Here is a 12,787-nt window from a genome sequence, read left to right on the forward strand (position 1 = left end):
CGGCAGAGCTGGCTGCTGTTGGGAACCAATAAACGAAACCACAAAAGTGAGAATTTTAACGTCACATCGTCAAGGGACGATATATATATATATATATATATGTATATATATATATATATATATATATATATATATATATATATATATATATATATATATATATATATATATATATATATATATATATATGTATATATATATATATATATATCCCTTGGGCTTCCATCCTCCACTGTGTGGAAGGTCCCTGATCAGAAGTCCACCAAAAAATATGAGTTATTGGCTGTAGCTCAGGCAGGTAGAGCAGGTCAGCTTCTGATCGGAAGGTTGATGGCTCGATTCCTGGCTTCTCACTAGTCTACATGCCAAATATCCTTGGCCAAGATACTAAACTTTGGAGGGGGCAGGGATAGCTCAGTATGTGGAGTGATCGGAAGATCGGGGGTTCGAATCCACAGAACGGTTACCCTGAGGTACCCCTGAGCAAGGTACCGTCCCTACACACCGATCCCCGGTGCGCCTGCTTATTGGCTCCCCACTGGGTGAATGGGTCAAATTCAGAGAGAGTAATTTTGCCACGGGGGTCAAAAAAGTATACATTATTATTATTACTGCAGATGGAAATAAATCTTTTGCTGTTGTTAACTCTTCTCAATTCAAGACTAATTTGACCCATTCTGATTATTTTCAGCCCCATATTTTTACTTTTACTCACCTTTGCATGTTTCATGGCTGAAAATAATCCTCCAAAATTATTCTGCCTTTAAGGCAATTCCCTTAACCCTCTCAGGCTCATATTAAGTTTTTGTTGCTAATGCACAAAAGAATACCTGCAGTGGTACTTCTGAGTAAAAAAACTTATAAAATATGTATGTGGGGTAATCAGGTTGTTAGCTTTTAACTGTTGCAAATCTGCAAAGCCTGCCTTGAGAGGGTTAAGCTAAAGCTAAGGCTAAAGCTACTGCTTTCTGAAATTATCCATCAATCAAAACTAAACCTTGGTTCTAATCAGACCTTGAATCTTGGCCTGCTTGTACAGCAGTACCAGACGATCTGTTTCAGGTGGAGGCGCCTCAGCAGGCTCCACGGTTGGATCAAACAGGGGCAGCATCATGGCTGCCAGGTCCTGGCCCACTTCCTTGGAGTTAAAGTTGGCATGTGTCCACTCATCTATGTAGTAACGGCGGGAGAATTTGGTGAGAGGCCCGGCAGCCCAAATGGACGAATTGGTGGTTCTGAAGCTGGAGTTTATGACAAGCCTGCCATCAAATACCAGGAAGGACTTGTTGAAGCTGTTGAAAGCGTCGTAGTCGACTCCTTTATTGGAGAGGTTGATGAACACCTGAAAGGACAAAAAGAGCCATCGAGTTTCGAGGTGGAATCTTTATTGGATTCACACTTTACACGATCCAACATCTACCTGATGTTTTTACCTTTCTTCGTTTATGTATATATATCTGATAAATATGAGCTACAGACGGGGAACAAACTGGGGGCAAGTCTTTGTAAGAACAGAGGAGTCGACCCCTGCTGGCCACTACAAAGAATGCAGGTTAAAAGCCACAGCTTCACTTTGAAGCACACCCATTTTTTTTAACATATTCAGTCTGTGCTTGAAATTAAACTTCCCAAATTAAGATGATAAATATAAGATGGCTCTCGAGTGGTGAGGCTTTCAGGAAACTAAATACTGACACAGATAATTATTCATCCTGAAGTCCACAAGCTGCTCAGAGTCAAGAGGCCTGAGTGATGAAGCTGCGATTACAAACCCACGATAAAACAAACTCATAATATGTTCTTTGAAAAAACAAAACTCTGGAGGTGGAATAAAATTGTCATTTATTAAACTTATAGGTACTTTGGGGTTTTGCATTCATTGTTTTCCTAAATACTTGTGTGTCTGTCTTCCACAGCATGTGAAATACACACAGACTAATGACAACAGGGCCTTGCACACAGCAGAATTTTAACAAGAAAATTCAACACAAACCCAGAAGCAGAATCATCTTCTTTCTGAGACAATGGAAGTCATGGAAATGGGAAACACACCAACATCATTTTGTGCTTGACAAACACAGTTTGCTTCCAGGAGGGAAATTAACATCCAACCAAGAGCCACAATCTGGAGAATTCAGCCGCTCAAGCTTTTCCAGCTCTACCAGCCACCTTGGCCAGTAACCCACCATTGTTTGGATATCATTTCTTTTTGTAAGAATTAATAACCCGTCTGGATAAGCACTGAAAGCATCCGGTGGATTTTGAAAGCATCAGAAATTCTGACTTACTCCACACTGCAGATGGAGAGGCTCTGCATCAGTGGTAAACGATGCCGATGTGAGCGGGTCGGGTTGTTTGCCATTGTTAAACTGGGCCAGCACACAGTTACGGTGGATCTGGACCATGGCGTTCTCCATGGCCATCGCCGCGGCTTTTTCTACAGATGAGTCCAAGAAGCTGGAGACGCCTGGCACAGGAGGCAAGAGGACAAGATGGATACGAGATCCACGAATGCCGAGGCTCAGCAGAGTCTCTACGGTGGTGTAGATGTCGATGTTGTTTCCGTAGACGATGGCGTTATCTGAGAAGACGCAAAGAAGGAAAGGTTTCATAGTGAGAGTTCACTCACAAACTCCTATGTCAAGTTTGGCAGAAAAGAGAATTCCTCTTAAAAAACATACATAAACATTCATTGTTTATGTGAGGTGGTTAATGGTTAAAAGTTACTGGTTAAAGTTACTAAGCCGCATGATACACCTGCATAAATATGAGTACTTGGCCTGTTTTCCTACGTGAACTTTGGACGGCTTCAAGACAGTCAGGTCGGGATGTTTTTATCACATGTAGCACACAGGAGGAAATAACCAACTTCACAAATACTCACATGATGCAGTAAAAGCACCAAAATATTGGTCAGTATTTTTATTGAAAACTGTGTGAGTCAATCCAAAGTGCAAAAAGGACCAACAGAGAAGGCAGTGCAAATGACTGTAAGAGAAACACAAAACATGATGATGACCAAATCATGAAAATCACATAAAAGAGAAATATAATGAACTGATAATATAAAAATAACAAAATAAACAAACACAGAATTAGAGAAAAATAAAAGAATAAAACAAAAATCATTGTTGAAATGTTGACAGTGGACTTGGGCATGAAGTGGACTTCACTTAGACGGCAATAACAGTAACAGAAGAAGCCCAATCAACTTCTATTTCTATGCAAGAGGTTGGACTTGGAGGGAGAATATGATGTTAACATATTGTGGAGCAGATCTACGGCAGGCTTTAAAAACAAACAGGGATAAACAACTGAGAGGTTATAAAAATATGGAAAAGTTTTTCTATGTCCTTAAACTGTCTCAGCGATGGTTTAAACGATAAAAAGCTGCTCTTCACGACATGACAGACCTCACTGTTAAAAGGCAAGAAACTATCCATAAAACACACACTAGCTGCTGTATTCACACTCAGCAAAACGTTACCTACAAAGTTTTATATTACTGCAACATTTATTGAGAGCTTATAGTGGAGCACAGTTGTTACCTTCCACTCTGAAATCGGTGAAAAATCAGCCGCTGTCCCTTCATTAATGAGAGACATGAAACGTGATGCATGAGAGGACTCAGATCCAAACAAAAAACTGCAGTAACAGCTTTCTGAAAACAAAAAATGAATTTACATGCATTTTTCTCCATATAGGAGCTCTTGTATGTTTTTCTGATTGTGAGCACAACAGATGTTATTGTCCAAAGATACAATACAAATGATCTCTCTTTTTCAAACCAATGTTTTCCAGTCTACAGACAATAGCTCAGTCTGCTCAGGTTTTACAAACGGCCTTGGAAACGAAGGGAAAAGCTACACATTGTTCTACAAGAGGCCCTCGGCTTGCTGAACTCTGAACCACAGATACACAAGGACAAATGAGAGCATCTGAATGAGTTTTCCTTGTACTTCAGCTCCTCGTGCTTTGCTGTTTGTAATGGACAGCACCTCGACCGCAGGACCTTCATTCCAAAGGTCCGACAGACAAAGAGAGCACAAACTGAAATTTTATATGTGCGTGAATTCATGGCGAATCACGTAAACAGAGTATTCCTAGTTATACTAAAACTAAGCTAACAGTGAAAAATCCTTTCATTAAAATAACAATACAATTGTTTTGAAAAGAGAGAACATGTGCTTACAAAAGATTTTTTTTGGGGGGGGGGGGCATTTATATGATTATCTTTAATTTGCAAATATGTTTTTGCAAATGTAACAAATAAATAACAGATCAAAACAACTGCCTGCTGTCCAGTGAGCCTGTGACTGTGTGGATGGACTCAAACTAAGCTAAGACCTCTCAGAGAGTGGACCTGACCAGTGAATTATGTGATATGGAAATACAACCTTAGAAGGCATCGAGTTAACCGATGCCTTCCAAATCATGTTCAGTTGAATACTCTTACAGTTTTTGTTCCTGTTTCATGCAGGTCACCGGTGAAAATATAATTTAATTACAGAGGTTACATTTTTTTTAAAAAGGGAGCAAAAGTAACAAGTAACAGCCCTGATGTGTGAAAAAAGGCTGGAAATACAAAAAACCTGAACTACAGCAAACCATAAAAGCACTTTGATCAATAAATATTGGTCATAATCTTGACTTACATCTCGATAAAATCAGATTTTATTACAGAAGCGTGATGTTTTGCGTTCAGCTCTGGCTTTACCAGCCTATTGCTGAAAAATCAAAGCTTATCAGCAGGTTATGGCGTGAAATAAAAAACACAATGTTAATTAACATTTACATGATCTGTGTGACTTGTCAGTTTTGTTGATGGTTTCAGTGAACGGTGGAATGATGCGTCAGTATGAATTATGGGATGTTATTATCTCCTTTCCTGTCATGAAAGATGGTTCAGCTGCAGGAGGTAATAAAGGAAGCACAGAAGCACCTTTCCTTAGTAATAACAGGATTCAAACAGCTCTTATTGTGGCTGCCACACCTCTGGGTCACTTCACTCAGTCAGGAACCATCCAAAGGCTATTCAACTGCACCTGGACTGTGAAGAAAAACAGCTAATGCTACTGTGTGTTATCTGGGGTAGCTTTTTTTTCCATCATCTCTCTCTGTTATTAAACCAAAGTAAGGTCACATTGACCCAGCGGTCTTAGCTAATTATAGGCCAGTCTACTCTTGAAAGAGTAGTTGTAAAGCTCTACCTGAAACCTGACTGAAACTCTTTAAATAAGCCATTCCTCTGCAGAAGATCAGAGCTCATCACAGTACAGAAACAGCTTTAGTCAACGTTACAATCTTCTTATGGCCTCTGACAGTGGACCCATATCTTTGCTTGTCCTGCTAGACCTTTGCAGCGTTCGATACTATTGACCATAATATCCTATTAGAACGATTATAGCATGCTGTAGGTATTACAGGTATTGCACTGCAGTGGTTTGTATATCTATCTTATTGATCCCAATTTGTTCATGTAAATGGAGAGTCCTCTTCACACACTAAGATTAATTATGGAGTTCCACAGGGTTCAGTGCTAGGACCAATTCTGTTGACATTATACATGCTTCCCTTAGGCAATATCATCAGCAGACATAGCATACATTTTCACTGCTATGCAGATGACACCCAACTTTATCTATACATCAGACCTTCCCAAAGTGTGGGGCCCACCCCCTGGGGGGGGGTGGGGGGGGGGGGGGGGGGGGCGCAGAGCCATTGCAGGGGGGGCGCGGTATGAAAAGGAAAAAAAAAATGCTTGGACACTGCTAGCATCATTGATGGGTTTTTGTCAGGGCTCCCACACAAATGCAAAGCAGGAGATGAAGCATCGCTGACTATTTTTTCAAACCAACTTCATTCTACTCCAAAGACTAGAAAATATGGTGAAGCATATCTGCCCTTTGGTGTCACCTGCGCAAGTGCAGAGGTAGGTCTCCCCTGCATCGGGAGCACGCACCGGGCTCTCCAAATCATGGACAAATAGTATCCCACATTCTTGATTTTTAGTTCACAAACACTTCTTGTAATGACTAACTACTCCTGACATTTTGGAGATGTTAGCTCTTTATACAGTGAAGTTACAGCGGGATACAAATAATATCAGGCTGATCCTGCCACGATTTGTTCCCTCGGTTCAAATCACGGACAAACAGCATCCAACAGTTGTTTATGTTTTTAAACCCATTTTACACAGAGAGGCATTTTTTGAAAAATGTATTGATAGCAATGTTGAATATTATTACAGGGAAAAACAACTACAAGTAAAATAATCACACCGTGAGCCTCCCTCTGCCTTTCTAAATGGAGAGACAGTAACTACGTGTGTAAGTGTGTAAAACCTGCAGATAGTCAGATTAACAGTATTGTGTGTCACGGTTCTGGGTCCGTCGGACCCAGTAGTTTGAGTTTTATTATGTTTTGGTTTTAGTTTGCATCAGGGATTGTTTTCTTGTTCTCTTGTAGTGTTGATTATGATGATGTTTATTATTTGAGTTTCATGTTTCTGTGGTGTTTAGGATTTGTTCTTCAGTTGTGTCTGCTTAGTATTTGTCTAGCTCCATGTGCCATTTTCTGTCTGTCTCTCTATGTCGAGTTTGTGTCTTAGTGTGATGGTTGCTTGTTCCTGTTTTATTGTGATGGTCTGCGTCTCATGTGAGTGTGTTCAGTTTTACCTTTGTCTCGTCTTGTTGATTATTCCCAGCTGTGTCCACCACCTGTGTGTAATTCCCCTGTGATTCTCTGTGTATTTAAGTCATGTCTGCCGTCATTGTAGTTGCTGGTCCGTCTGTGTATTCCACCCTGCGTCATCTGTGTGTTTCCCTGCTGTCAACCGCTAAGTGTTTCTGCTCATGTTCAGGTTCGTGTTCTGTAGTTAGTTTGTTCCCAGTCTAGTTAGTCATAGCTCCCTTTGCCATTTGTATTTACTTTCATGCTCAATAAACCACCTTCACACCTTCACGACTGCCTGCGTTTGGATCCTCCTTCATTGCCTCCACACGGCTCACCTCACTCGCCGTGACATTGTGTCTCTATCTGCCATTCTGCAATTCATCTCATGTAAACAATAACGTGGCGCACAGCGTGACGTGAAAAAAGGCACATACCTTTAACATTGCGTGACGAACTCTGTATTCCTCATCCACACGTAAACACAAAAAATCTCCGTTTTCGGTGATTCGAAAAGCCATTTACGTGTGGACGAAACAGTTGCATTTTCTTTTTTTTTTTTTTTCTTTTTTTTTTAAATGACATCAGAAACAGCAGTATGCGACATTACGTGATGGCAGAGCTTCAGTTCATCCTTTGTCATTTTTTTTTTTTTTTTTTTTTTGTATAAATAGGACAGGGGGAATGAATGAGAGAAAGAGGGGGGGCGAAAGAAAGAAAACCAAAGGGGAGAAGAGACGGTGAGAAGGGGGGGGAAGAGAGAGAGAAAAAAAAAAAGAACTCCTGGGTCACCTGTATGGAGAAAAAAAAAAAACAAACAAAAAAAACAAACAGAGGAGACAGCAAACAACAAAGAGCAACATAATAATAGAGAAAACAAAGCACCATCACAATAAACTAGCTAGTCATAGATATCAATATTTACTAAATAATAAACGATATTGTGCAGCACGCAAGATAGACAGCGCACAGTGTGCTTTGAGGCAGCAGCCAAGAAGCTTTAGTCCGCGTCTGTGAATACCCATGTGTGCATACCTGTGTGGATCAGCATGCTTGCATTCCAAAGGTTTCTCCATGTAATGATCTGCTAGGGAGTGTGGGGGGGCCACAGCCCCGTCCTCCAGGGTGTGAAGCGGGTATGGAGGAGATCAAAACTCCAGACATCCAGAGGCCCCCAGAACACAAGAGACCATGGAAGACCAACAGAGGGGCAGCCGCGCCACTGTTCCAGTAAGAGCTGAGGAGAGTCCCAGATGAGGGCTCGCCCAGCAGCCGCGGAGCAGAAGTCAGGGGGAGTTGCAGTGACGCGCCCGTGAGCTCCGCCAGCCCCCAGCTGTGCCTGAGTGACCGAGCCCCAGGCCGAGAGGCCGGGGGCACCCCACCTCCAAAGGGGCCCGAGCGAGCCCCAGGCCCCAGGCCCCGACAAGCGGCCGCCAAGGAGTGAGCCGGTGTGTACCCGGACGCCCACCCCCAGACACAAAGAACCACCAACGCAACGAAACAGTTGCATTTTCAAAAATTGTCATGATTCGTTGTGTGGCAGGCAGGAGAAGGACCCAAGATGCAGACTCACAGACACGGGGATAAACTTAAAGATCACAGTTTTAATGCTGGCTTAAAGGTGAAACACAAAACAGTACTGAACTAAACTGGAAAAACTAAACATGAGATGTACCAGGAACCACGGGGAGAGTAACACACAACATGAGGGAGAACGCGACGCCGAACAGAGGAAGACGCAGACAGAAATACACAGAGGGTTAACGAGGAAAGTGGGAACACACGGGGAACACAGCTGACACAGATAACCATAACGAGACAGGGCGGGGTGAACATAACACTGACGGGAGACGGGCAGAGTCAAACAGGAAGTACACAGAGGTTCAGACAGGAGGAGAGAGCACGGGGAGAACACAGACATAACAGGCTGGGGAAAACATGGAATAAAACACGAAAGGGGACAAGGGCTCATGAATACATAGAGGGGCACACAGGGGGTGAGAGTCACAAAGGGAAAGCACACAGGGAACAACATAACAGGGCAACTCAGGAAGCAGAACCTAAACAGGGAACTGAATACAAAAATACAAGAGAACTAAGAATACTGGGCCAACACGGCCCAGGACCATGACATCAATACTCGTGCAGGTGTGGACGTAGCGCAAAACAGCTAGTAGTTTATTTTATTACACCTGTAATTTAGAGGGGGGGGGGGGGACATTTTTCTTGTAAAACAAAGGGGGTCTAGCAAAGTTTTGGAACCACTGCTATACATTTTCTGATTTTAAATTCAGATAAAACTGAGGTTATTGTACTTGGCCCTATAAAATCTTAGTGTCTTACCAGACACTTAATCTAGATGGCATTACCTTGGCCTCCAGTAACACTGTGAGGAATCTTGGAGTCATTTTGACCAGGATATGTCCTTCAATGCACATATTAAACACATATGTAGGACTGCTTTCTTCCATTTGTATAATATCTCTAAAATTAGAAATAGCCTGTCTCAGAGTCACGCTGAAAGACTAGTTCATACATTAATTACTTCTAGCTCGGACTACTGTAATTCATTATTATCAGGATGTCCTAAAAACTCCCTGAAAAGCCTTCAGTTAATCAAAAATGCTGCAGCAAGAGTACTGACAGGGACTAGAATGCATATTTCTCTTCTCTATATTGGTTTCTCTTCATTGGCTTCCTGTTAAATAAAGAATCAGATTGCTGGGGTTATCTTTGTATTACTGTTGAATCTTTATCTAACAATATAAAGTGCCTCAAGGTGACTGTTTTTGTGATTATATTTATATATTTATATATATTCATATTATTATATTGCAATATAATTAAAACTGAATTGAAGTTGCTACATTTAATCTGCTTTTAGTATAATCTGAGGCAAGTTCAGAAATGCCTTTCTTGTCTAGTTTTATCAGCACAGGAGGAGTTGAAGGCTTTCACGGGCTGCTGTTCATGGCCTCTGTCCATGGTACTGAATGAGAGCTGCGGTAAGATGAGTTAGATTTATATAAGCCATGATCACATGCTACAAATATCATTGCTATTGACGGTAAAGAGCTTACACAACACAGTAGTTTGTTTTGGAAAACTACCACATACTCTGACCATCTCACACAAATACACAAACAAAATGCAGCTAGGAGTGGTTGGGAGTGTTTTATTAGCTGAGCTCCTTTGGTTGCTATGATACACGATATCCACAAAAGTAAAGTGTTGCATGAACTCCACTCCACCTGACTGCTGCTTAACTGTTACACCCACAGGGAAACAAAATGCCACTTTAATCATGATCTTCCGTATAATTACTCTGGTAGTTTGGGGATTTAATTTTGCTACAGGCAGTACTAACGTCTCCTCCATTGTTGCTTAGCAGTCAATGGTTGGACAGTATAGTTTTTGTCTTGCCCCTCCTAAACTGTGATTGGGCAGCTGGGTTTTCCCAGAAGGTCAAAAATTTTCAACTCTCGGTGACCATAAACATTTTAAAAAAATTTAAACTTTCCCTGCTTCTGAGAAAAAAACAAAACAACACAAAACACACTGTAAACAGACCCTCATTCCTAAAACATCGATTAGTATGCACAAAAAATAGATCCCGTTAAATGCAGTCTTTCCTTCTCATTGGATGTGTTTTTCCTAATTTTGTGAACACACTAATACGTTCAGTTAGCATGTCAGCTTTAGGATTTCTGTCATTGCACATGTTCATATGGCTTCATGAATTCATCATATGTTGTTTTGTTACTTGGAAACAGAGGAAACATTATATTTAATAGCTTACAGCTGCACATGCTCATTTCGTAAATATTAATTGTCATGTCCATGCAGGACACATTAGTTATATAAACAACTGTCCCTGCTGACATCTTTGTGAAGTGCTAATAATCTCTGTGTTGGTGGAAATGAACAGAGCATGTTATATTAAAAATGATACTTGCATGAACATTGCTGGAGCAGGGTAATAAAATGTTTAAAGATCAACTGTAATGTTTTTGTTTTTTCTATTTTTGTTGGATTTGTGGCAAATCAGAGAAACTTCCCTACACTCGAAGGCTGAGATTTACATACACTCTTTGTTTTCCTTCTGTTGTTATTATTAAAATATGGAAATAAACATGGTATCTGCAAAGGTCTGTCTCTGCAATTTGCATGTATTAATGGTTTTCCTTTATGACTGGAATCAGCTAATTAGTATGTATAAAAGCCTCACTCTAGATCACTGCACAATTCCTTCAGAGAGCAGATTAATTTTGCTTAATGACACTGTGCATTTTCCCTGCTCTGAAAAGCCCGGCTCTCAGAAAGTGATATGATAATGGAAAATGGATGGAAGAGGCCGACCTGATTCACGGAGATGAAAGATTTCTCTGCAGCTAATTAGCTGCTAATTATACCGGGGCACTTCAGCAGCGACTGGCTGAGTAATGACATACTACTACAGATTAATTTTAGGTGTTCTCTCTGTGTGTGTGTGTGTGTGTGTGTGTGTGTGTGTGTGTGTGTGTGTGTGTGTAGGCGAGGCTTTCCATTTACCCTCCAGCTCCAAAAAGTTGGCACAGAGCCAGCGGCGAGCAGCCATGCAGTCGTGGAGGTCGTTGAGGGTGAAGAGGTTGGAGGGCACGGGCCCAGTGTATCTGCTGTGAGTGGAGTGCAGCTGGCTGTTTGTGACAGGCTGGCTCACATCTACACCAGTGGGACACGGTACCTACACACACACACACACACACACACACAAAACAAATTAAATTCATTTCTTTAACTTCTTACATTTCAGTCATGCAATATCAAACAGTTAAAAGGAGACATCATGAAAGGAATGCTGTGCGTCACCATTATGTACAAAGTGTCCTTCAGCATGGACAAAAATCATATAACAAGACAGTGTGACAGACCTGCTGTCGTGGTCCGAGGGTGTGGGGATGTTCGTAAGCTTTGGTTCTTTTATATTTATTGATTTGGATCACTGTTTTGATTTTATTCTCATGCTGACAATGTTTTTTATTTTTTGTGAGCTTCAAATGAAATTATTGAGTTCTGGTCCCTGTTTTTCATGCCATTGTTGTATTAATCTCCCCAGTCTGTTCTCTCTCCTCTCTCATGTATGTGCCTTCTCGGTTAAACTTTCCCTGTTTATTCTGGTTTTTTTTGTTTTTTTTGGGGTTTTTTTGTGTCCCGTTTGGATCTTTAGCCATCAGAATTGTTGTCTTAAGGCCAAGAAAGATGCCAAGCGGATTTATTTTACCAAGTGGATCATCATGGCCTTGCCATATTGGTCCATTTGATTGACCTTTATTATAATTATGAATTTATTTTATTTTCAGTTGCTACAAACGGGACAGACATGACTGGGGGATAGGACAGGGAGAAAGAATGAAAGAAAGAGAGGGAGAGAAAGAAAACCAAAGGGGAGAAGAGACGGTGAGAAGGGGGGGAAGAAAAAAAAACAAACAAACAAAAAAAACAAAACACCTGGGTCACCTGTATGGAGAAAAAAAACAGAAGAGAAAGCAAACAACAAAGAGCAACATAATAAAAAAAAACGGCACCATCACAATAAACTAGCTAGCAGTAGATATCAGTAGATACTAAGTAATAAACGATATTGTGCAGCACGCAAGATAGACAGGGCACAATGTGCTTTGAGGCAGCAGCCAAGAAAGCTGTAGTTCGCATCTGTGAACACCCGTGTGTACACCTGTGTGCATACCTGTGTGGATCAGCATGCTTGCATTCCAAAGGTTTCTCCATGTAACGATCTGCTAGAGGGTGTGGGGGAGCCACAGCCCCGTCCTCCAGGGTATGAAGCAGGTATGGAGGAGATCAAAACTCCAGACATCCAGAGGCCCCCAGAACACAAGAGACCAAGGAAGACCAACAGAGGGGCAGCCGCGCCACTGTCCCAGTAAGAGCTGAGGAGAGTCCCAGATGAGGGCTCACTCAGCAGCCGCGGAGCAGAAGCCAGGGGGAGTTGCAGTGACGCGCCCGTGAGCTCCGCCGGCAGCCAGCTGTGCCTGAGTGACCGAGCCCCAGGCCGAGAGGCCGGGGGCACCCCACCTCCGAAGTGGCCCGAGCGAGCCCCAGGCTCCAGGCCCCGATA

General features: G+C 41.8%; 1 protein-coding gene across 2 annotated transcripts in view; it reads right to left on the reverse strand.

Moving 5' to 3' along the window:
• cfap61 (cilia and flagella associated protein 61) overlaps positions 1-12,787 on the reverse strand; it is a 57,583-nt gene that overhangs the window by 16,230 nt on the left and 28,566 nt on the right. For both annotated transcript variants that reach the window (XM_026194722.1, XM_026194724.1), the window contains 3 exons: positions 11,224-11,395; positions 2,289-2,581; positions 1,015-1,342 (listed from right to left, as the gene is read on the reverse strand). In XM_026194722.1, coding sequence (XP_026050507.1) covers positions 1,015-1,342; positions 2,289-2,581; positions 11,224-11,395 — 793 coding nt within the window. The remainder of the gene's footprint in view (positions 1-1,014; positions 1,343-2,288; positions 2,582-11,223; positions 11,396-12,787) is intronic.

This window comes from Astatotilapia calliptera, chromosome 15, assembly GCF_900246225.1.
Source record: "Astatotilapia calliptera chromosome 15, fAstCal1.2, whole genome shotgun sequence".
Lineage (NCBI taxonomy): Eukaryota > Metazoa > Chordata > Actinopteri > Cichliformes > Cichlidae > Astatotilapia > Astatotilapia calliptera.